This window comes from Anser anser (assembly GCF_964211835.1).
Source record: "Anser anser genome assembly, chromosome: 6".
In the NCBI taxonomy this organism is placed as follows: domain Eukaryota; kingdom Metazoa; phylum Chordata; class Aves; order Anseriformes; family Anatidae; genus Anser; species Anser anser.
This window is the reverse complement of record NC_139726.1, coordinates 30669135-30694117: the sequence shown is the minus strand read 5'-3', so window position 1 is coordinate 30694117 and position 24983 is coordinate 30669135. Positions and strand designations below refer to the sequence as shown.

Here is a 24983-nt window from a genome sequence, read left to right as displayed (position 1 = left end):
TTATAGGAGCAGATCCCTTTCCAAACGGAAGACCTAGTTTGCCCTTTCTGCTGGACCCAAGTTCACAGCTCCAGCTGGCGCTGCTCGCTTCAATCATTTGCTGCGGTATAATCAAATTATTATCTGCACAGCGGTAAGAGTCCTGCTTTCATCCGGTGCTAAACAGGCTACAGCCTTAGACAACGATCCTGAGGCTCACGCATGCCGACCACTTAAAATCAATTCTCTACAGCAGCTACACAGCAGAAGTTTATTTCCATACCACTGCTTCACACAATGTGGGGAAAAGATACCCGAGACAAAAGTATTCAGATAATGCAGCCTTGGTGTCACAAGAGGTGACTGTGCCCCAAAACCACTCCTAATGCCCTGCAACTCTGTATTAGTGCACAGGAACTACAGCTTTGGTCTGACCTGCAAGCCATACGTTCATTACTGGGTGTTGGGAATTGGAAGGGCTAGGAGAGGGACAGGACAACAAGAAAACCCTCCATAGATAAACTCCCAGCATAAACTAGCAGCCACCGCAGTGGACTGGATTCCAGCCAACACCTTCCAGTCCTAAGCTCTTCAGAGTTTCTTTTACAAGATATTTTGGGAGATATTTGTCTTCCGAAACATACCACCAGTTAAACCCAATCTGGTAAACCTTCTGCAGGTCCTTCTGGTGCAATATATATATTTCTATCCATTGACTATGAGATTTCTCTTTTACTTACCTTGTGCACTGCTGAAATAAAAGCAGGAAGGCAGCTCCAGTTAGGAGGAAGCTGTTCCCACTAGAATGTCTTTGCTATCAAGCGCATTTGTCATGTCAGGTTTGACCTATGCTTTCCCTCATCTTCATAAACGTTATCATCAGCTCAGATTTGGAGAAATAAATTTACTGCATGAGCACTGGACTAACGAAGCATGGCCCCAGCTGTCCATTCTTTAATTGATATGGTTTTGTCCAACTCACTTTGCTGCTCAGCAAGTGGACATTCGATCGGAGCAGCTCTGACCGTTACAACAAGACACCAGAAGTGATTTAGGCACAAGGTGCTGTCCAGACGTCTGACCATCTGGAGCAGACCGTGGATGTCCAAAGTTATCACCAAGTACAGTATCTTACCATAGTGTTTTTTTTTTTTTTTCTTCCTTTTTTTAGGCTTTTAGAAATTGATCATATTTAATTAAATCCGGGCTTGCACCTAGCAAACATCAGTGATCTGACCTCAACAACTCTGCGCTGCAGGCTTGACAAGCTGCCTACTGTTCAATATCCACTGCTAAGAGATCTCAGCCCCCATCTCCAGCCTCCATGTTTACAACTTTAAAAGAACAAATTTGGGAAATTCCCCCAATCTTTCTTTTGCCTTTTCTTCCATCTGTATATGAAATGGCTCAGCCAATGGAAAAGCTATTGTAAGCAGCTCTTAAATCACTGTTCACTCATACTAAAGCGTTGGTTTCCATTCCCTAAATGAACCTCCCAAATATTTCATTTTTGTTATGTATAATAAAGAGCTCCAGGAAATACATGCAAGCAAGCCCCCAGACAGAACATTTATTTTTAAAATATCTTAAGACAGGGAGGAAAGACATTTAGTCCTTGAAGAAACTGTGAAACATTACTACAGGGAGATAAAAGGAGCATTAGATATCACCTGCTAAGTCACTTCCCCTCTTACAGAGGCGTAAGACTCCCCTGCTCAGAAGATCACACCAGGAAGCCGGTTCCAGTAGGCAAACAAGTTGAAGCAGAAATAAAACACAAGTAGGTCTTTGAAGCATGCTTGCAAAACCAGAAAATGCATAAACTTCAGAAAGATAGTTTTGTTTTAGAAAAACGGTTCACTTTGAAAAATCATTTTCTATGTTTTTTCTCCTACAGGAAATGTAATGAGCCTGAGAAGACTTTTCACTTGTGCATAGCATTTTCAGAATGTTTTTCAGAGAGAGAAGTAAATAAAAAAAACTCACCACTTTCAGCTCTGGTACAGATCGGCTTAGTGTCCATTCCTGGCTATTTACAAAGGCATCTGTAAAAGCAGACAACATTCACAACATCAGTACAACTTCACTTAACACTCTGCTGCCCAAAATTTCATGTCAAGGACTTGAATACTCAAGACCAAGATTCACATTTGCTCTTAGAAGACTGGTATCCAAGCTCCAAGCGTTGGTCTAAATCATACAAAAACCTCATGAAATCTGGAGGTTAACATTCTGCAAGCCTCAGGGTACCACTTCGGCTGGAATTAAGAAGACTAGAACCAACACAGTTCTGTGTTATGAAAATATTTCCCCAGTCGTACCTAGCTCAACTGCTTCCCATCCACCACAGTGAAAGTTCTGCTCTACAAGGAAGGCCTTGGATTGCTCATCATACAAAACGTCAACAACCGCTGTTACCACCTTTAGCAGCTTGTCCACCCAGGCAAGTGAGAACATCTGTCTGTTTGGAAAACGCGCTGCTTCTTTACTGCACATCACACAACCGCAATTGCTAGCATCAGCGGTAACTCCCCTACCCAAGAATGCAAGAACATTGGCTTCTTTTAGAAACGTGCTAGTTTTCAAGAGCAAACGTGGAGTCACTAACCATTATACATCGTACACAATCTGACTGCACTTTGATTAGATTCTGATGACGTCTGTCCACGACTTCTGAAAACTTCACCAAAGAGTAAACTAAACCAAAGCCATTTAGACTTAAATAAACCACAGAAACATTTACTACAAAACTAAAGAAAACTGAGAGAAGGAGGGAATTGATTTCTGGTGAACTGGCAAGTTAAGGTCATCATTGCTCCCAACAGAAAGTCACTCATTGGAGCTGCACCCATGTCCAACATCACTGACAAACCCACACACAAAAAAAAGAAACAAGGCTCCGTTTCTACCTCCAAAAACATTTCTCATTTTATTCCTTCTATAACGGTCTAATCAACTGAAAGCCAAACAACAATCGTGTTTCAGTTACAAGCTCAAGCAGCGTTACTCTGCAACATGATTTAACATTTTCCAAAGCAATGCAAAACTGATTACGTTACTGCACGTCCCAGTCACAGAATACTCCTACCCGGCAGATTAAACTGTACAGTAATTAACAGCACTGAAGTACCATCAGTGCAACAGATCCAGTTCCCAGTGTTAAGGGAACTAACAGGTGAGAAATTATGCCTGACTACGGTGTCCATACGCATGCAAAGCTTTTGAACGCAGCTACTTCGGGACGGATACCCCAAGCAGAATAGGGCTACTGCATTCTGTCTCCATCCAGAGTACAAAGAAGTTGGAAGCAGTTTCTTACCCAAACGGTGTCCTCACCAGCTTAAGAAGCTCTCAGCTGTAAGCAAGCTTTCCCCTGCCTAAATAAAAACAAACCTCAAAGCAAACTTGTATTTAGCTTTACAGCTGTATTCCCCGTTAATACTTCACTTTGCTCGGTATTACAAAGGCACCTTAGCCATTAACTCGGAAGCCTTCTCCATCTTTATTTAATGCATCCTTTCACATTTCAGGTACAAGTAGAAGCTCGTGTGTACTAGCAGGATGTGCATTTACACGAAGACTCTTTAAAACAAAATTATTTTGGTATATTACAATCTTGAGCTGTCTCCCAGTCACTCAGTGGAAGGAGAAGGAAAAACAAAGGCTTGTATTAAGACACTCCGAAGACTGTTGCTCTGTTGTGTCACATTGCATTTGCTGTTCCACTGTTTTGTTTTACTTGCTGCTCTTTAGCAGCAGAATTCCAAAAAGACAGAACACTATTTTGAAGATCATGTTTGAACTGGGATGCCCTAAACCCTACCTCATTACTACAACTCAAGCCAGGCAGCAGAAGCCTTTTAGTAAGCAGTAAGAGAAGACACCATGGTCACCAGGCTCATGCTTATGATTTGAACTAGTCAGAAGTAATCAAGAACTGAAGTCCCAGGGTTACATCTGTACTGGCTGGCACTTTGACAGGGTTTGACGGGGAGGCAGCACACGAGTCATTTCACTGTGACATGATGCTTCTAAATTCTGCTTCATCTATTCATGGTTTAAGCAAGCAAATACAGGTTTAAATTATTGTTCTTTTTTTTTTTTTCCTTCAGAACCAAATCAGCCTTTATGGCAATGTAGGTATTAGTTACAAAAGAAAGAACACCAAGGATTACTAAATACGCTTTGGATAAGCAAACTAAGCATTTCTGGGTTTAAGCGTTACAGTTTCAATTATCAGGTTAGCAATGACTTGAAGCACTGTGACAGGGTGAAAAATGAGCAGCACTTTCTAGTTATCACCTCATCTTGAACTCAGACAGAGCTGTTTATGTCGCGTAGCAGGCAGGCGTTTGTCAAACACTATCACAGCCTCAGACCAAACAGACCCCAAGCCAAGGAAGGGGAAGATGAGGACAGAGGACAGCAAATTATGAGCAGTGCTTTGTTCGGGTGGAGAGAAAAAAATGCACGCCTCAAGAGCCATCACAAAATAGTCTTCTCCAAAACATTCCTTGCTTTTAAGTAATTCAGTGCAGCTGGAACACATATTTACTTCATTGCTTAGAAAATATCATGTTGGTATATAAAAAGGCTGCAGGGGATCAGGCTGAAGAATCAGCTATGGCAGTGTCCTATTTCTACAGCAGAGACCAATAGCAGATACTTAGGTAAAGAATTAGGATACTTAGAGAAGAATCTAAATCTCCTCCAGGCTGACAGCGGTTTAGTTCAATGACTGCCTGAGCCAAGGCTGTCCTTCCATTTAGAGACAGGATTCAACTTGGGTAGATACCTGACCTGAGCAACTGCTGCTCTGTTTTCTTGCATACAGAACACAATCCGGAATCAGGCAACATGGTTTTTGCAAGTCTCCAACCAGAGGAGCCAGGGACATCTTTCTCCAGCACGCGGTAAAAGCAATTCTTCCCTCAGAGGGTGGTGAGGCCCTGTCCCAGGCTGCCCCAAGGAGCTGCGGGTGCCCCATCCCTGGCGGTGCCCAAGGCTGGGGGCAGGGGTCCCTGCCCATGGCAGGGGGTGGCACTGGGTGGGCTCTGAGGTCCCTGCCAACCCAAACCATTCCCTGATTCTATGCTCCTAGCATGAGAGCTGCTCTAGAAACCCTGTGATTAAGAGCCCACTACTTGACTTACAGGTTTTCCTCCAGGAAGGAAAGTCATCCCTTAGAGCGTGCCATGGCTGATGCGAGATCACAGCAGCACAGACACAAGTGCCCCAAATACCCCAACCAGCAGAGCAGGGCTCCTCTGCTACAGCTGGAGTGCAGAGCTGACCACATGAGCGGTGCCAAACGTGCTGCACACAGCTGGTGGGACAGCATCACCCCAGCTCCCAGCGCTTCTCCAGCAGCCCCCAGCAGGCTGTGCAGCACCAAAGCTGCAGCAGATCCAACTCCAGCTCCAGAAGCCTCCTACAGCCCTTAGCTACAAAGCTGGGTGAGAAGGGCACTCCTCACCCAACCTTCCCCCAGCAGTGAGCTACTACAGCTCTCCCGGATTTACTTTGACCTGCTGTTCGTTTGGGAAGCATTGGAAAAGGAGAAGAAATTTCCACTGAACTCCACCACGATAGGAAAGAACTGGCCACAGCGAGCAGCTAACAAACCCAGCAGTTCCTTTCTATTATTTCTTCCTTGCATAAGGTACAGATTCCCCAGGTGATGTTTCTGGAGCACACACCTATTATTTTGGTCCTCACTTGCAAAGCAGTAAAAAAGATTCATATAACAAATGCATGAAAACCTGCAGGTGCTGATGTAAATTCTATTACTGTGTGTTCAACCACTACTACCTCCCCAGTAAAGACACCAACTAATTTATACTTACAGATCCGATGCTCTGGATTACCTTTTTTTTTCCTTTTAAAAAGGAAACTCATTAGTCAGCCTGTAGTTATACAAGTATAATCTGGGTAGTTCTTTTATTGCCCCTTTAAAAAAGCTTCTTAGGAGATCTACAAAATCATCTTCCTTCCCCAGTATAATTTACACTGGCATTTTTACAAGGAATAATGAATTATAGTTAAAACCAGAACATGTCATGAAGGAGTATCTGGTCTCTTCAGCAAAGAGATTAACGTGCCATCATTCATGTGAACATTGAAGCACACAGCTAACTTGTAGCATAAATGCCTTTAAGTAGTGGTTTACTCTGACTTAATCCCCAAACCCATGGAAGTTAAGGCGAAAAGGTCAAATACTTGCAGATAGAGCACGACAAACAAGCCTGGGGATTTTGCGGTTATGGGGAGTTATTTCGGGGTGGGTTTATTACATTTTAAAGCAAAGAAACTGCAGCATGAGTATGAACCATCCGATGCGTCAAATTGCAGCATACAAAGCACAAGTTGGGTAGTCCACAATATGCTAGAGCAACAAAACTCCACTACTGAATGTTGATTTAAACATATTGGCAAAGATCTGCATAACAAATAGAGCCACGTGTGTGAAGCTGATCAACTGTCTTGTTTGCATTACTTTCTGATGGGAATTCAAGTGAACTCAACCTTCATATCCAACTGCAGACTATACATACAAAAGGAAGTACTTTGGTCAATAATTAATCACACTTGTGTGTCCCGTTCATTTAACTTCTGCATCAATGATCAAAAGCTTCAAATATGCATGGTGTCAACCATTTATTTTTAAAAATGTGCACCAAGCTAACTTAAGTTGCATTTTCTTAGCCAAGTTTTCCACAAAATAGCCTTCATATTTCTCTTTTTACTTTCCTCCTCTCCCCCTCTTTTTGGTTATTTCCACCACTATATTTAGGATCTGTGTTCTACTTGCACATCATTACGTTGATGTAACGCACGAACGAGCGAGGTCCTTCACTGTTTTACAACCTCAGCTTGGTAACTCAACTCTAGCCAGAGGAACCTCCTCTGCTAGTTCCGAAATTAGGAGTCAGGTGTACAAGCTATTTTGGTTCCCCATTAACACGACGTTGTGGAGCAGTACTGGGACTTAATGGCCATTCTTGGCAAGATTTAAGTTCTCCATAGCTTAGCACGATGGCAGACTTCCAAAAAGGTCTGTTTCAACGCATTGGACATAAAAGCCCTGCTTAGAATAACCATTGACAAAGAGAAAAAACTTTCCCCTTTAAAACCATTAGCCATCACTAAAAAGCTAAACAAACATTAGCAAAATTCAGTCTGTCCATTAACTTCACTACCCTGGGCAAGAGGTTTGAATCTCACATCATGCAATTAATACCGATGTGAAAACGCAATGTATTTCACTAACGGCAAATGTGTAAGGGGTACACCTGCAAACACAGCGTTACCAGGAGATGAGAGGATGAAGAACTCAAAAAAGCAGAATAGACAATCACTGCTTGAGTAGAAATACAGCCTAACTGCATTAAAAGCTTAAATTTAATTTCCATAAGAAGACCAAGTTGCTTTTATTTAGTTGTTAGCTGCTGCACGGGCTAGCGAGCATTAGATTTTAAGAGAACAACTAGGGGCTAGGAAACAAACACGGGATCTACTGGCAGCTGACAACGCCAAGCTCTAGCAGGAGGTAACAGAAGGTGTGATAACCACATGGCTCCGGGTAGGCTCCTCATGTCCTACGAGGCGCTGAGCGCCCAGCAAGTCTTGTAACAGCTACAGGCAGAGACCCAGCACGAGGGGTGGGAGACTCTTCGGGGGCACTTAACTCAGGAGTCTCTTAAATCAGATCAAAGGCCACAAAAACCACGACTGTTTTACTAAAATCAATGATGGTTCCCTATGAGGGACTTCCAAGTACTTTATCTGTTAAAACAACAAAAAAATCACCCTGCTGACACAACACACCCCATGGAGGCAAGGGAAGACAAGAAGTCTAGACAAGAAGTCTCCCGGTAGACTGGAAGCTGGCAAATGTTGTGCCGATTTACAAGAAGGGTCAGAAAGAAGACCCTAGCAATTACAGGCCTGTCAGTCTCATGTCAGTGCCTGGTAAAATCATGGAGAAGATGGTTCTCGAACTTACTGAGGCGCACCTGGGGGACAAAGCAGTCATTGGTCCCAGCCAGCATGGGTTTGTGAAGGGTAGGTCCTGCCTAACTAACCTGATTTCCTTTTATGATAAGATCACCCGTATGATGGACCAAGGGAAACCAGCTGATGTGATTTTTTTGGACTTCAGCAAGGCTTTTGACACGGTTTCCCATAGGATCCTACTGGACAAAATGTCCACCATACAGCTAAATAAAAACATCATACGATGGGTGAGCAATTGGCTAACGGGCAGGGCCCAAAGGGTTATGGTAAATGGGGCTGCGTCAGGCTGGCGGGCGGTCACCAGTGGGGTCCCTCAAGGCTCCATTTTAGGGCCGGTACTTTTCAATATTTTTATAAACGATCTGGATGTAGGAATAGAAGGTATTTTGAGCAAGTTTGCTGATGACACCAAACTTGGAGGAGTTGTGGACTCGAATGAGGGTGGAAAGGCCTTGCAGAGGGATCTGGATAGGTTGGAGAGCTGGGCGATCACCAACCGCATGAAGTTCAATAAGAGCAAGTGCCTGGTCCTGCACCTGGGACGGGGAAACCCTGGCTGCACGTACAGACTGGGCGATGAGACGCTGGGGAGCAGCCTAGAAGAGAGGGATCTGGGGGTCGTGGTAGACAGCAAGTTGAATATGAGCCAGCAGTGTGCCCTGGCGGCCAGGAGGGCCAACCGTGTCCTGGGGTGCATCAAGCACGGCATCGCTAGTAGGTCAAGGGAGGTGATTGTCCCGCTCTACTCTGCGCTGGTGCGGCCTCACCTCGAGTACTGTGTGCAGTTCTGGGCACCACAGTATAAAAAGGACATGAAACTGTTGGAGAGTGTACAGAGGAGGGCTACGAAGATGGTGAAAGGCCTGGAGGGGAAGACGTACAAGGAACGGCTGAGGTCACTGGGCCTGTTCAGCCTGGAGAAGAGGAGGCTGAGGGGAGACCTCATCACAGTCTACAACTTCCTCGTAAGGGGGTGTCGAGAGGCAGGAGACCTTTTCTCCATTAACACCAGTGACAGGACCCGCGGGAACGGGGTTAAGCTAAGGCAGGGGAAATTTAGGCTCGACATCAGGAGGGGGTTCTTCACAGAGAGGGTGGTTGCACACTGGAACAGGCTCCCCAGGGAAGTGGTCACTGCACCGAGCCTGTCTGAATTTAAGAAGAGATTGGACTGTGCACTTAGTCACATGGTCTGAACTTTTGGGTAGACCTGTGCGGTGTCAAGAGTTGGACTTGATGATCCTTAAGGGTCCCTTCCAACTCTGGATATTCTATGATTCTATGATTCTATGAAGTCACCTCCTGCAGGTGCTTGGTCCCCTCCATCAGGTACCACAGCCCCCGACACACAGCTGCCAACACCGAAAATGAGATGCACACAGCTAGCTGGCCAAATTCACACTTCTCTAGCTGACTGCTCATGCTCTGCCAGCACAAAAGCATCCCTATTCTGCCACCCTGATGCCACAGAAATTGCCTATCCGAAGCACATTTGCTCACCCATGTGCCATCTGACCTTCAGCTTATCACAAAAAGACAAGAGATATGGTCCCCAAGACTCCAGCTCATCATCGCTCCATTCCAACGGGGAGATGGTGACCTCCTCCCTAACTACCAGTCTTCTGAGATTTCAGGAACACTTAACTTAGGCTTACCTCCTTGGTAAGATCCACAATCATCAATCATAAAAGGCTTCCCTGTGCCCCTGCTCCAGGTTTCAGACTCAACATGTCAGGCCAGAAGCACGTACTCTTCTCAGAAGAGCATCAAAGAGAAAAAAATTCAAAACCCCCTCATCTGCCTGCAACAAGCAGTGTCCTGGTCATGCCTGAAGTCTTCCTGAGAGCTAATGAAACAAGTGGACTGAACCTCACCATAAGGTAACAGCTTCCATTGCAAACCTGAGGTTTTCTTGTAGCAGTGGGTCACTGTCAGCTGTTCCCAACTCAGCCTCCTCCTCTGCTGCTGAAGCTACGTGAGAAAGCTTCAGCTCTCTGCCCTAACTGCATTACACACTAGCTGGCTGTCCCAGTGGAACAGCTGAAGAAGCTATAGACTAAAAGAGAGTGGTTTTTTTTTGTTTGTTTGTTTTTGTTTTTTTTCCTCTTTAAACTGTCCTGCAAACACAACACTTCCCTAGTACTTCAGTACAGACTAGCAGAGCTCAGGAATTTTTTTTCCCCTAAATAAGACACAGCCAGCAAGGATGCCCCCAACACACCTGCATGTACAACTCAGAACCAAGTCACTGAAGTGAGCTCCACTTACTACCCCAGAACGCAGTAGCAAGACAGCTACACAGCCCACAGAGGGGGCTCATTAGATTTACACCACCCTCCCAATCCTTCTTGTCAATCCTATTAAAAAAAAAAAAAAAATCCATCTCTTGATGAATACTGTGGGAGAACCCAACCTGCCCTAATGTCACCACGGCACCCTGCAGCCCACCGTCCCCAGTGCCGGTGCAGGAGTCTCTGCCTCGTTCCATACATTGTGCTGTCCCCTGCTCCACTCACCTCGTTTTCTTCACTGAAATATCTCACTCTTGATTAGCAGTTTAAACCAAAGCCTGAGAAGCTCATGGATTTCTTTTTTTTTTGGCCTAATCGAGATGAAAATGTAATGACAAACGTGTCCAAAAGGAGAACTGAGCAAAGAGCTGGCAGGAGTGCTTACAGTGTGACATGAAGACTCACATCTTCCGTGAATCTTGGACAACTTCTTAAGAGTTTCCCTCAGGCTATCCCAAAGTTCCTTTGCTGTCCTTTTAAATGGGGAAAAGCTATTAAAAAAAGCCAAAGGATTTCTCTGGAAACCCTCAGCAAAAGATCTTTTTCTTTTTAAGAACAGGAGCCCTCGAAAACCTGGGAACAAAGAACCAACTGCATCACACCCTGACCCACCACCCCGAACATCTGCATGACAGGCAGTATTTAGAGCTATTTCCTACTTTGAAATAAAAACCTGAGACCAAACGGGTACAAAAATATGCATACAAGCTCCCACTTGCCCACACAGATGCAGATGGATGCACACATCGCTCTTTTGGAGCCTTATCAAAGGAGCGCTTTCAGAGCGTATTTCCCCAAAGCTCGTGTGCTAATTCCCTCAACAACGCAGGAGATACGCGACTTCTGGGTTGAGACTCCTGACAGCAATAAAACATGCCTTTTTAAGAATGGGGTAATCTCTCAGCACACTCCCTCTCCAATTCAGCCCCCAGCATTTTAAGTTAAAGCACCACCTCAGCTTCAGCACAGGTTCACAGGATACCAGGCTGTTGAAGGAGTTAAAAAAAATCAGCTTTTGATATTGAGCCTCTGCAGCCAGCAGAAGCTATGCAACGCCGACGGTTGACACAGCAGCCTCTTCTAACACACTTCTTGGCTTGGAAATTTAAGAGTTGAAGTTGGAAAGTAATTTTGTGAAGTATTTGCTGAACTGCAAGTCCCTCCCTCGCCCAGCCTGCACCCAGGGCTGGCCTGGCCTTGCGGAAGCTGCCCAAGAGCCTGACCTCAGGCTATGTACTCCATGCCCACAGCTGGGCACTGCCTCTTCTTGCTCCGATGGGAAAGGGATGGCTTACAGCCCTCCAAACAACATCTCCCAAAGCAGTTTTGTGCCTCAAGTTTCACAGCTAATACCATCAATACATTTGATTTGCCCTCAAACGTAACGCAGCTCCAACCGAGACCATTTCTCTCAAAGAGCAAGGATGTTTTTCATCAAGAAGAGCTTGCAGCCTAAATAAATGACACTTTACAAGCAAAAATACAGGGAAGGCAAAGTTTTTCAATAGGTAGGGTTCTGGAGCTGACGCACAGCTCTCATTTAAGTAAAAATAAAATCCCACAGATAAAACAAAGGCTTTCCCTTGAGGCAACACTGCCACCAGATAACAGAAGCACACTTCAGAAAAGGCAGAGCAAAGACTATCAGGATTACAAAGAAATTCAAACAAAATGCAAGTTCCTTAACACTCAGTTGTTTTTCCGAGGCAATGCGACACAAAAATACTGGTCCTGGCTGTCCGCTCTTAGAGACAGGGCAATGGCAACCACAGCAAGAAGCTGAAAGGAATATAAAAACAGACAGAAATAAAAAATGAAAGCACCGCTGTAGTAAGGCCAGTCCCTACTGTTCTCTCAGTAACACTGGGAAAGTCAATCACCACTTCCAAACAAGGGATATCTTAGTGGCATTCTATTTTTTGGAAGTCTTATTAGTCCCAAGCTAGGGCTCCAGGTTGTGATGAGGCCTCAGGTTACATTGATGGCCTGTGCTGAAAACATACCATTTTGGGGGGGGGGGGGGGGGGTGCAACACAGTATTTCTGTACGTACCAAAGCTTCAGAGGATGCAGCTAAACAAGTAATCGGTACAATTCAACTCCAAGAAGAAAAAGAAGCCACTGGAAATGTTTGGTAAGTGTCTTATTCTGCTTGGTCTCACGGGCAAGCAGGTCTGTGTCAAAGGTTAGCTCTGCTCCCTGCTGTCTCCTGTTTCAAGGGAAGGACAGAGGCAGCACCAGAAAGATTATGTTAAAACGTAACAGAGTGAAAACCTGGCAATAAGATTTTGAGCTGCAAAAAGCTGTGCTCAGGGCATCAAGGCAGTGACATGCTTTTCACAAACTGCTGAGTATCAGCATTGAAAATACTGAACTAAACCCATGTCTGAGCAAAGATGCCCAAAGTACCCAAAAGGAGGAAATTGTCATCTGTTGCCTTTTTTGACTATGACACAAGCAGGAATTAACTTTCAGATCTGAGTATTAATGAGAGACTTTCGTACGAGGGATGACAAAAGCTGAAGGGGGATGGATTAAAGTACACAAAAGAATCAACGTCAAAATATAAACTAAGAAAAGATGAAGTGCGAGAAACATGAAGTGGATTCTAAATGAGTATAGAAAAAGATTTTATTTGGCAAGCCAGAAAGAAGAAAGTCACCCGAGATACAAAACACGACTGAGACACATTGCTTGGCAGGCTGAAAATAGTTTTAGCTTTTCCAATAGGTAAGAAGCAAACACAAAGCAAAAAAGGAACCGGGGAAAATTGGTGACTGCTTGGCAGAAGAGAAAATAAATTTTTACAGGTAAAACAAGAACAATTCTTGCAAAGAACAGATGAGGTGGTATCACACACCTTGGCTTCCTCTTCTTATCAAAGAAGCCCTTGACGTATTTTATCCCTCAGCTAACAGCAGTGCATCTCTAAGTGCTGAAACTCACAAGGTCCTACAGGGCCTCTCAGCTCAGTTATCTTCGGGTAACAAAACAGAAGTAAGGAACATTATAGGGCTGCTTCTGGATCTGGCCCCCCAGGATGCCCCCTAGCTCCTGTATGGGAAGGGCTCACCAAGAGCGACTCCCTCTTCCCCTCCCCTCCCTGCACAGTTCTGCTTCTCTTGCTAGGTTCTTGCAGGGACCCAACTTACTGCTGTTCTAATGCACTTTTTGTTCCCCGTACTGACTTCCAGATGCAAGGACGACAATAACCCCACAAAGCCCACAGCTGTGGGCACGCTGTTCTCCTACCATGGAGGCACAGCAGCTTGCTCTGATTTCTGGTCTGCTTTGAGCTATCCTGGGCACTTCATTCATGTTTTCCACAAAATGCAAACACGCAGAGCCTTTGATACATTATTTAGGACTGCTCTCTTCCCATACAACCCTTTGCACCCAGCCACACTTCAGTTTAACCTGCCAGTTCATCAACCACCAACCAGCACAGGATTTTTCCACAACTCTGCACAATGAGCTCCTGAGTGTCACTGCCTTGAAGGAACAGGCAATTGTCACCCTACTGCATCTCCTTACTATTACCGTAACCAGAAGAGGTCGTAGAATGGATTCCTCTAAGACTTTCTGCTGATTTTTTTCCAAAGGGAAAAATAAGATATTTATTTCTATAGGTGATTTCCTACTTAATTAGTTTTATACACAAGAGAAGCCTCCCTTTTAACTGAGGGTAGCTTAGCTCAAGTCCCTAGCAAGAGTAAAGCTTTCGGCCCTCAAGTAAAAAACACTGAGCACATGTCCCTTGTCCTCCTCTAAAGAGCTCCTGTAACTTTGTGAGCCGTGACTTCCAGTACATCACGTACACCTCAGAGCCACCTCCGGCAGGCGGAGGCCTGTGCACTGCATGATGAAGGCCCACCAAGGCCGGCTCTGCCCCAGCCACCACGGAGCTGAGCCTTCAGCCTGTGAGCCACACTATGCCCCACGCCTGCTACCGCTGCGCTCTTCCCTCCCAAGGAACCCGCAAGGAAGCGGCGCTAGACAAGACTGCGAGACAAGCAGCGGTGCAATCGAGGATGTCGACTCTTCTGCAGGGCACCAAGGGCAGCCCGCACCGTCTGGTGAAACCCCAGCACCCTGATACAGCAAATTTCTGCGCCTAAGTTCAGTTAATTTCACATTGACTCGTGTCCCAACCCCCTTGCTTATCGACCCAGGTCTGTGCTCTAGCATCGCAGCGTTCAGCCCTGCTTTCAGTTCTTTCACTTGTGGCTACAGAAAATGGGTCCAGCATGTTTGCACAGAAGTACATCTAGAAAAACATTTCTCCTCTCCACAAGGGAAATTATGACTTGTTTATGCAACACATTTCTAAAAACATTTTTTAGAACTCAAGTCATGTCTCAGAGATTGCTATGCTGGTTGTCAAAACAGAGCATTTTTTTCCCTGACTCCACCATATGTAAGACTAAGTCCACTTTCCCTAACTTGATATCACCCATGCAAGATTTGGAGATGATTAGTGGAAAATATACAAATGAGACACTGTTCTCCAGAGAGCAGCACAGCAGGAACAATCTTATGTTTTTATATTTATTAGCCTGATGCACATCTAACTTGTTTAAACAAGGCTTTTGTCAAACGTCAAAAAAATGTTAATGCAATCCAAGGCATGCTCTCAAAGGGAATTAATGCTGAACTGGAACCAATACGAAAGCCTTAGTTTCAGCCCCAAGGAAGCAGTGAAAAGGGGCCCCTTTTTCAATTGCAAATAGATCCGCTAAGACGGAAAGGTTTATTTCCTAATAGCTGGGACAGAGAACCCAAAGCACGAAACTGGGGCGGGGGCAGGTATTTGAAACACCCCGTTTTTGCCAGGTCAGAAGACATTGTCCCCCCCAGTGCTCACGGGACAAGTACCTCGATGCCCTTCTCTCATCTCTTCCCAGCATCTGGAACCAGCCTCAGACGGGCACCCAACTTTGGTGCTCCTTCAAATGCCTCATTAGCTTTTGTTGTTTTCTTCCTGTAATAAAGAAAATGCCCACCTACTCGATTTTGTTATTGCTTTGCCTAAGAGACAGTTCACCCATCAGGACACTGAAACAGCATAAAACCAGCAAAGCATCAAAAAAAACCTGCGCATCTTAGTACAAGGTACAGCTGAGCAGGAGAAATGTCCTGAAACAGGCAGAAAGCAACCATGCAAGAGGTCTGAGGGCTACCATTACCTTTTGCCTTAGAAGTACTTACAGCAAAGGTTAAAAGAGTTAGCACATAGCTAAATGGTCCTTTAGAAGAGCAGCTTCCTTTACCAGTTTCCTCTTTAAAATGCACCGGTTATGGCAGAGCACTTCAGAAAACAGACCTATGCATATAGGAAATTCTTATTTTGGAAACTCAGAACATTTCTCAGATGAGCTTTTGACTCGGTGACTAACTACAGCAGAAAGCCTCTTTAAACTCCCATTCCCATATAAAACCACAAGTTTGTGGGGAAAAAAAGGAAAGAAAACCTGTTGCCCAAATCCCTGGAGCTGCAACCAACAGCTATTGCTCCACCTTCTCCTTGCAGCCAACCTGTCCCCCATCTACCCTTGCAGAGTTGAGAAGCCTGGAGCAGAAGCAAGAGAATGTGTCAAAAGTGATGCCGTGAACCTGCGAAGGGATGGAAACGAGCACTCACCGCGTTGCCCATCAGCACTGTGCGCACCAGCTCTGCTCCAAGCCCAGCACCACGCACTGTGTGAAAAATTAGTGCAGCAGTGTGAATCACTGGGATCTAAATTCACACAGAACCAGAGGCTTCTGAGGCTACTGTGGCTTTTTATTGGAATCAAAATAAATAAATAAATAAAATCCAGGCTATGAACAATATTAACTCACTAATATTTTTCTACTTGAGATTTACAAAGCTGAATTGTAGCCCAAAACTGGCAATATTTTCTTTTGAAATACACTCAACCAGGAATGAAACTGTTCCGTAGTCTTCACAAAGTCTTCCCCTCTGGCTATATTCTCATCCGTGTTTCCTGGGTGATGCCAAGAAACTTGAGTGTGCTCCCTGAGCTTCAGCAGGCCCCACCACCTCGGGCACACACCTCAGGCTCCAAGTGTTGCAGAAACCTACACAGAGTTTGAATTCGCAAACAACTGAGCTTCACCCGAGAGACCTGCACCTTACTTACAGACCGGCTCTGATGCTTTCAGCAGCCACTGATCTGCAACACAAGTGCTACCCACTGAAAGGACAGCTCGGAAAAAGAAGCCACTTTTCTCCGATTCTTCCTGCTACACCTTCATGCTGCTGTTCTGGGCTGATCTACAACATCCTAGAGAAAGCCACATTGAAAATTAATCCCTTTCTACAATGCTGCTTCCAACATGTCACAAGTTGCTGTCTCTTCATATTCTGCTCCCTATTAACACCACAGCCTCCTCTTGCCTTTCAATGAGCTGAGAAAAGAAAGCTGGAGGCCAATTTTCCCAAAATGCCTTTTATTCTTTCCCAACAATGTTCTTACTTACTAAGGTGAACTCAAGCACATTAACAACCTAAATTCACTACGAGAAGTGTCTGGAAGAATCCCAAACCCAAAACCATAGGAAGATCTCTGGTACGCTTCAGTGCTAGCAAGCAGGGTGTTGGCCTCTACTGTAGCACCACCACCAGTGCAGGCTCTTAATAACCCCAAACAGCCTTAAAGCCATAAAATAAAACAACTGTAGCCACACCAATGGCTACAGCCTGTGAGTCATAACAAAATGACCAAAAACCAGAGCAGCGCTTGCACAGAGCCAGGGCCCGCTCTGCTCCTCGTGCCGCCCCCACAGCGAGGGGCTGGGGGTGCACAGGGGGCTGGGAGGGGACGCAGCCAGGACAGCTGGCCCAGGCTGCCCCAGCCAAGCACAGGACCACACCAGCTCCTGTGAAGAACATTAACTCCATCCCAGCCCAAAGCAGGACGCTGTAGTGCTACTTCACACACGGTAGCTTCAAGAAATAGTGCTGTTATTGAAAATTCGTCTTCATGGTGAAAAAATGCTAATTCCTCCATTTTTTTCCCCCTTTTAAGGGCCTCCCCTCCAATTGTGTACAACAGGATTGCAATACGAAAATGCTCTGGCATCACCTCAGTCCTCATCCCCTGTGCTTACAAGAGCACTGCAGCCAGCACTAGGAGAAGGCAACCCAAGGACAACCCAACCAACCCCATTTCAAGCATTTTGACACTCCTGTTCTCAGGGATGGCAGTAATGAGACCAGGTTTGACACGTTTACCTGAACAATGATTTAACTGCAAAAAATCAGCGCACCCACGTTGGACAATTTCAGTTCAACCTTCCGTGGTGCCATGAATGCATAACTTCTACAAAGAAAGGGAAACAAGAAACCATCCTTTTGATAGCGCAAAGACAACAAATGTGGTTATCGCATCAAGTCAGCTACTGTTGCGGATCAAATTTTTTTGGCTTCTCCTCCCTCTTAAAAAGGATTTATTTTTTCCCAGGCAAGGACAGGCAACAGGACAGCCACAGTGCACACTGCAGCTGCTGCTAACAGCTGCACTAGGTCTTTTTTTTTTAAATTTTTTTAATTTTATTTTTGAACTACAGTGCATAGGAGTTCACAACCCAAATTGAAAACAAAGTAAACCCAAAAATAAACCAAACTGTCTTACTAATTAAAGGGATTCGTTCCTTCAGGAAGGCTGACATAAACCACTGCTGTGGGGTTTAGAAAATATTTTTAGCACTCCGTCTCTCCAACATTTTCACAGAGACCATATGAGCAAGCCAAAGCCCGACCATCCATGTAACCTCATGAAAAACTCTAGGAAGTGGCTTTTCATATGAGTTTATTTGAAATGTCACAGGACAGTTGCATAACACACTAAATCTCAAAAACACAGAATTTGTTTTTTCTCCGGAACCAAGGTTTTTAATCCTTACACAGCAGCCAGCAAATGTTCAGTCATCTTCAGCTGCGTCGCCCTTTGCTGGCGAGTCACTCTCCCTGGGTCAGGCACTGACGAGCAGCTTAACGAGCACCAGTGGATATTAGCAATAACCTATACAGGGATTCTGCCTAATAATTTTTCAGCTGGAGATTTAATACTCTGATAATAAGCACGAACCTCAATGTCTGCCATGCAACAGTAGCGGGATGCATCTGAAATGCAAATGACGTGAAGTCTGGCTCTGTCCCAGAGCGGTGTGTGTACAACATACTGCTTACTGCACACAGCGCATGGCAGGGGTAGTATCACTTCTAGCTGAAACATTCGAGCAGCACCCAGCTCAAACTGTAACGAATATACCTATTTTAGTCCAAGAAATCTGACAAGGTACTAAAAATACACACTTAGTTGTCATTGCTGAACTTTCCATTTGCTGCATAAAAGTGAGTTTTTGCCACACTGCAGGCTACAATACCAATTAGTGATATTCTTCGTTGGATAACAAAAGCCTAATTCTGACAGCAAAAGGAGGAGAAGGGTCTTGGAATGGCAGGGAAAGCAGGTATTTCCAGGGGAACCTTGCTCTAGGAAATCGTGTTCATGACGTTATGGAGCAGGAAAAGTTCATCCCACCAGCAGACGTTACCTGCAGAAGCATTGCCTGGAACCCGACCTACTCAGCAAGGCTCCAAGTCACTGCCACCACCAGGAACGGAACCAACACAGCTCAAAGAAGCCGTGCCAGGCTGCTTTATAGAGCATTTTCCTGCCACTGGGCTAAATACACAACTCCATGCTGACCTGGGATATTTTGAGTACAAAGAACACAAACCCACTTTTGCAGGAAGAAAATCTGATCTGAAAGATAAAAAAACCTTTACAGTAAAACCAAACAGGAAAGAGAATTTACATATTCGCACAATATAATTACCTTCCAAGAAGCTTCAAGTGACAGAAAAAGCTGACTGAACCCGGCTGCTCTACTTCTACCATTATAGAAACAAAGAGAGATGATCCTAAATTGCCTAAGACACTATTTTTTCCTACATTCATGCAGAAGTTGAACCAACAGAAAGCAATTTCAGCTAGAGTAAGCAATCTTAAGTACACAAAAGCTGAGCTTTCAAAAGGCCAGATATCAACCAAGTACAAATATCGTGCTTTATTAAGGACTTCACTGGTGCCAGAATAGTTCTGCTTTAATTTGTGCTTTTAATAGGTACCTTTCGAAACTGTTTTGAAGATTTCTACTGTTGTCCACTGTTACACATAAACATACTCAACTACAAAGTCCTTCATGCAGCCTGGGGGGGATGAAAAACCAAAAAGCAGCCAAATTTCAAATCTGGGCCACAAATGACACCGAAGGACAAGCCTAACAACTGCCTCGGCCAGCAAGGCAGCCAGCAGGGTTGTATACTGCAACTGCAGCCCCATGGGTTGGCTTTTCTAACAAGTCTCAGCTTGACACTTGGTCCCAAGTGATTCCTGTAAGGTTGTTCAAACCACATCCTACTTCTGTCTCCTCCAGAGCTCATGCCACCTAACCCCAAGACTTACAACTTGGCACAGAGCTGTATGTCAGGGCAATCAAGGCTGGACAATCAGTCTGCCTCTCACCGCTTTTTATTCTGTTTAGAGAGCTCTGCAGCTAGCTTCAAGTCTTCAAATCAACCAGACGTGCTTATTGACCGTACACGCAGGAAAAAAAAAACGGGCAGGCCTTTGTCTCCAGTTATAATCCCAGAAGTGAGATATTCTCACTACCAAAATCTCTCCACTCTTCACAATTGCAAAGTTATTTCATGTTTATGGGTGAATAAAATATTTCACATCCTAAAGAGCAACAAGAGCCAGCCAAGAAAACACAAGTCATTTTACAGAAAGTGGTCTGGGGTAAGGGATGCACAAAATTTTAAGTACAAGCCTCCAGAAGGCAGAGGCAATGCAGTCAGCTGGCTCCAATTAACACTTCACCTTTATCACTCGCTGAAGTATTTCCTTATGGGCTGAGAACCACCCCTCATTCATGTCTCTGCTGACTCACAGGAGTAGCAATCAGACTTTAAAGGGTGGTGTTCTTTCATATAGGTAAATTGCCACAAATCCACTGAGAGCAAGGCCACATTTGACAAGACGTATCTGGTTCTAAGCCAGAATATCCACTACAGAAAAAAAAAAAATCAGGATGAATAGTTCTAGGAGCTTGTACTTACGTTACAGCAGCATTCTTCCAGGTAGTAGAATGTGCTACAAAACCAGCAAAAATAAAATGACTGAGATAATCCATACTGTCCACCTCGCCTTCCTCTCACTCAGCTCACATGGCATAATTTGCTGAGTTTATCTGCTTTGGTGCCAGCCTTTAGTGCAAACGTGTTAATATTTACGTGTTGTTAGGAACTGCTACAGAACGCTGTCGTGGGCTCAAGCCAAGTCACTAAGGCTACAGATTGTGAGGAAACCTAATGGAAGAAGTCTATCAAATAATGCTGCCCTTTCCTTAAATGTCAGCTGGAGCCAATGGATATAAAGCTAAATAAATTGACACTGTGTGAATAAGCTGATATACATAAAGATAAATGAGTCAAGAAAAAGGTGAAAAGGCACATAGCATTTCATGCTGGATCACCTTGCTAGGTGGCCAGCCAGAATTAAGCACTGAACAGCAGCCTGCTGCTTTTAGCCAAGAGCTGGGTATGGGGTGCGTGCAGACCCGAAGCCTTGCCTTCCGCTCCAGCCAGACCACGCTCCCCTGCCCAGCGCTCGCTTCCCCGCCGCCATGCACAGCCGGGCTGGGCACATGCCTCCAGCACTGCCAACCCTGCCTGCGTGCCGGCCAGATGCTTTGTTCTGCGGCTTCTCATCAGATAATTTTAATTAAACCTTCATCATTACAGATGACATATGTTCACCATTCCCGTTCTATCCCACACACTATCTATACACACCAATAATTGCTTGCATTCCGGTTTCTAAATAGCTGCAGTGTGTACACAATCACAGGCACGTTTGTCACCTATAGCAATTTAAAATGATTATGAGTATTGGAAACTACGCTGAAGCTAAATTGGAAAAAAAACTTGAACACTGTTGCCTACTGAATGTCTCTATGCATCATAATGCACAAGAACAAAATTATCTAGCAGATTAACAATACACAACCAGCACTGCAGTAGAAATCTGCATCAGTTGATAAAATCGTATCATCCAGGCTGCCTCTTACACGAGAGGGGTTTGTGTGTGTGTGTGTGGAGGGGGGTTTGCTTTTGAAAAACCTCGCGCACTGCCTGCAGAAAATAAAATGCCAAAATTAACCCTGCCCATCTGACAAACGTGTCATGGGGAATGTCTCATGGGATGATTATAAAACCACGTTAACAGACATGTCACAGCACATGTGACTACTGGACTCATTTACCCAAACCACTTCTAAATAACTCAAATAGCTTCACCGTTCACCCTATAACAAAAACAAGCAAGCAGCCACACGGGGCTCTCTAAACAAAGAGCTGAAGACATTTCTGTCCAGGCAAGTCTCTATCAAGGAACAGTTTGAGATAAATGCAGTGAATACGATCACGCTAAGGATTTTAGGCTGAAAGTTACGTCTCTCCATTACCTATCTACTTGTGACCACATCTAACATCTCCAGAACTGAAATTATCTCCTCCTCCATAAGTACTTCAGCATTGCACCTTAAATTATCTATTACTTGCTTGTCCATAAAGTTCTGATCTACTATTCGAGCAATGCCCAGCCTCACTATCTACATGGTTTGTTTTGCAATGCCTGCCCCTCCATCCTTCCCAAGTATTTGTATTTATCAACCACTGTGCTAAATCAAACCAGCAGCAAAGCTTATTTCTTTGCAACAACTTATTAGAAGACTTATCTCGACTAATCTCAGCATGTTAGTAGTCAATAAATCTGTAAACACAAGTCACTCTACTTCCCTGTTGTCTTTCAGACTTGATAATCACCTGCTGCCCTTACCCCCAAACCTGCTGAACTGAGGAATGCAAGCTGAAGTTCTCTTTCTTTTCGTTAAAACACACACACACCAGCTTGAACTTGAACTAAAAGCTGCTGTCAAGGGGAGAAGAAAATGCCATTACTACTGGTAGATTTCTTGCATCAACAGATGATGCTTTCAAAATTTACTTGTCTCTTCAAAGTATAAAATACTGCCGAAGTCTCAATACTCATGAGGCCAAGCGAAATCTGGTTGGATAACATCCCAAACGAAGTGGAAACCAACAAATGTAGAAAGGCCCGACCTGCTGCTCACCGAGCAGACAGCTATCTTCCCGTGCACCTAGAGGAGACTCCAACAAACCTCTCTAGATGGACGGGCAACTGGGCAGCTACAGCTCAGCAGCCGTAAACACAACTAAAGCCGGGGGCATTTTCACCTAGAGGAAAAAGAAAAAGCAAACTTAAGCACGTTGGAAGGTGATTTGCATGGGTAGCTCAAAAGTCCACAGTCACACACGCTGTTTTTCATATTAAATTGAAAAGCCACTCAAACCTTTGTTGATCTTTTTTTTCCTGCTAAACAGAACCTTTGAAATTCATGACCATAGTTCTTTTGGGAAACATGTTTTAGAAAATGGAAAGCCAACATCACCCGTTTCAAAATTGGAAAAAAAAAATGGGAAAGCTTAGTCAAGATTAAGAACGTCAAGCTTTTAGGTGTAAGTAATTGAACCTTGGTATATTACCCTGGTATGCAATACAGACATACAGTAAGTGTCATTTTTAATTATTTTGAAGTTAACAGGAAGACATTTGCCGGTTAGTTCCACAGAAAGTCGGTTATGAAAATATTTACCACTAGTACTGACAAAACACTAAGCCTAAACATGCCGTAACTGCCCTAAAAATGTGAATACTCTCGCAAAAAGAAAAAAAACAGACTCAAACTATGTTAAAGGAGAGGGTTTTTTTTGTTTTGTTTTTAATCAAAAAACAATACATAAACCCAAACTACTCCAAACCACAAAAATCCCCCACCTTCCCCTAAGCATAGATTTAATTGTAAAGGAGAAATACGATGCCATTCTTTCAAGACTCCTTCAGCACAGGATGTTTTCCCCTTGCAGTAACTTGAAGGTTGTGGAAGTTCTTGAAATAATTCAAAACCTACTGAGAAGAAGTTATTTATAACATGCCCAGGGACAAAAGCTACAAGCAGCACAGGAGCATACTGAAAACTAGACTTAGGCTTCATTTTTCAAGTACTCTGTCCTAATAGCAGCACCAGAACGTGCTGAACACATCTGCACAACTCTGGTCAGATGCTTCAAGATGTCAACGAAAACACCTCGTTTGGCCTGCCAGCCTCCGGTAGGTTCAATGTAATGCAGCTGCTGCAATTCTCCAAGAATAGCCAATACTAAAATCACCTCTTGCTTTCTAAAATCACCTCCTGCTTTATATAAAATTCAACAGCCACCCGAGTTTCTAGCTCAAAAAAATGGTATGGAAATTAAATGACACTCCTGCACTCCTGAAGCTTCTTACCTGACCAGGAACCCAAAGACTCCAAAAGCTACACTGTAGTTCAACCTGGATTTACATGAGCTGTCTCAGCTTCAGGTGCTGCCTATACATTGTGCCCCAGAGACATGCCCCAGGAGCACTCCCAGCATCTCTGGCTGAAGCCCTCGAAAAGAAGAAAAAACACAAACCGCCACCACTATACCCACAACCACCTTGAGGGTTGAGGTTTTAAGCTCAAGTCATCTGCTGGAAAAAGAAAAACAAGACTTCATAAGTTTTTTTAAAAAGTTCCGAAAAGACTGCTTATTTCAATACCTTTGAACTTCCCGCTGGTTTTATTGGTTCCACAATTACAGTTTCCTAGTCTTAGCCCGTCGGGTTTGTATTCCACTAAAGCAAATGTGACGAAAAAACAAAGGTGGTAAGACTGACTTAAAGGGATTTTATGCTCTGGAGTTTAACACAAGTGTTTTTGTAACTCCAAGCTTCCTTAGCACAGAAAGCTCCAAAGTACAGCGAAAGAGAGCACAGGAGTGAAGAGAAACAGGATGTACCTTCTGACCCCAAAACCCATCAGGAGCTCACTAGCCTAGACACATACGTAAGATTATTTGATGTGCACAGGAGCTTGCTTGAAATACAGACATTGCAACCAGACTAGGATTGTGTATGTATTTATGTATTAGATATGAGAGGGGTCCTCTGGATGCCAGTCCCCAGCATGCCCGCTGCAGCACAACAAGGGCAGCGAGCTTAGGAAGGTCCTACAACCAGCCAGCCATTTTGTAAGGAAAAATGCACCATTACTGAACGAGCTCATCATACCCATGGGAGCAGCGGCAGGCTGAAAAAAGAATACGTCGAGTCTTGGTCTGACCAAGTCTAAAGACAAGCCACTGCATGGTGACAAATGCACGCGCTTGCTTCACACCAGTGTGTTGAGAGCCACGCAGCCGAGCACAGGAGCAGGAACCCTAACCACAACCTGCCCAGCTCGGGAGGTAGAAGGGAAACTGAACCACACAGCTGGGTTCACCGGAGAGCAAAGACAGTAAGCCCAGCTGTAGATTCTACAGTTAACGGCAATGGCACTCAACTCATATGTGGAATTCACTTTCTGGAATATTTACTAAAAGTCAAAATATTCAGGAAAAGCTGTGACACCGGTGGAAGTCAGCTGAAAAACCAACCACAAGCAGTAAGATCAAGAAAACTGCCTATTGTAATTCACTGCTCTGTTAGGTATCTCTGGTCTAAAAAAATGTAATAAAACCTGT

General features: G+C 44.4%; 1 protein-coding gene across 11 annotated transcripts in view; it reads right to left on the bottom strand.

Annotated features, from left to right (window-relative positions):
- The window catches only part of AGAP1 (ArfGAP with GTPase domain, ankyrin repeat and PH domain 1), a 375831-nt gene that overhangs the window by 263666 nt on the left and 87182 nt on the right, over nt 1-24983 (bottom strand). For all 11 annotated transcript variants that reach the window (XM_083841487.1, XM_083841488.1, XM_083841479.1 and 8 more), the window contains one exon: nt 1966-2024. In XM_083841487.1, coding sequence (XP_083697613.1) covers nt 1966-2024 — 59 coding nt within the window. The remainder of the gene's footprint in view (nt 1-1965; nt 2025-24983) is intronic.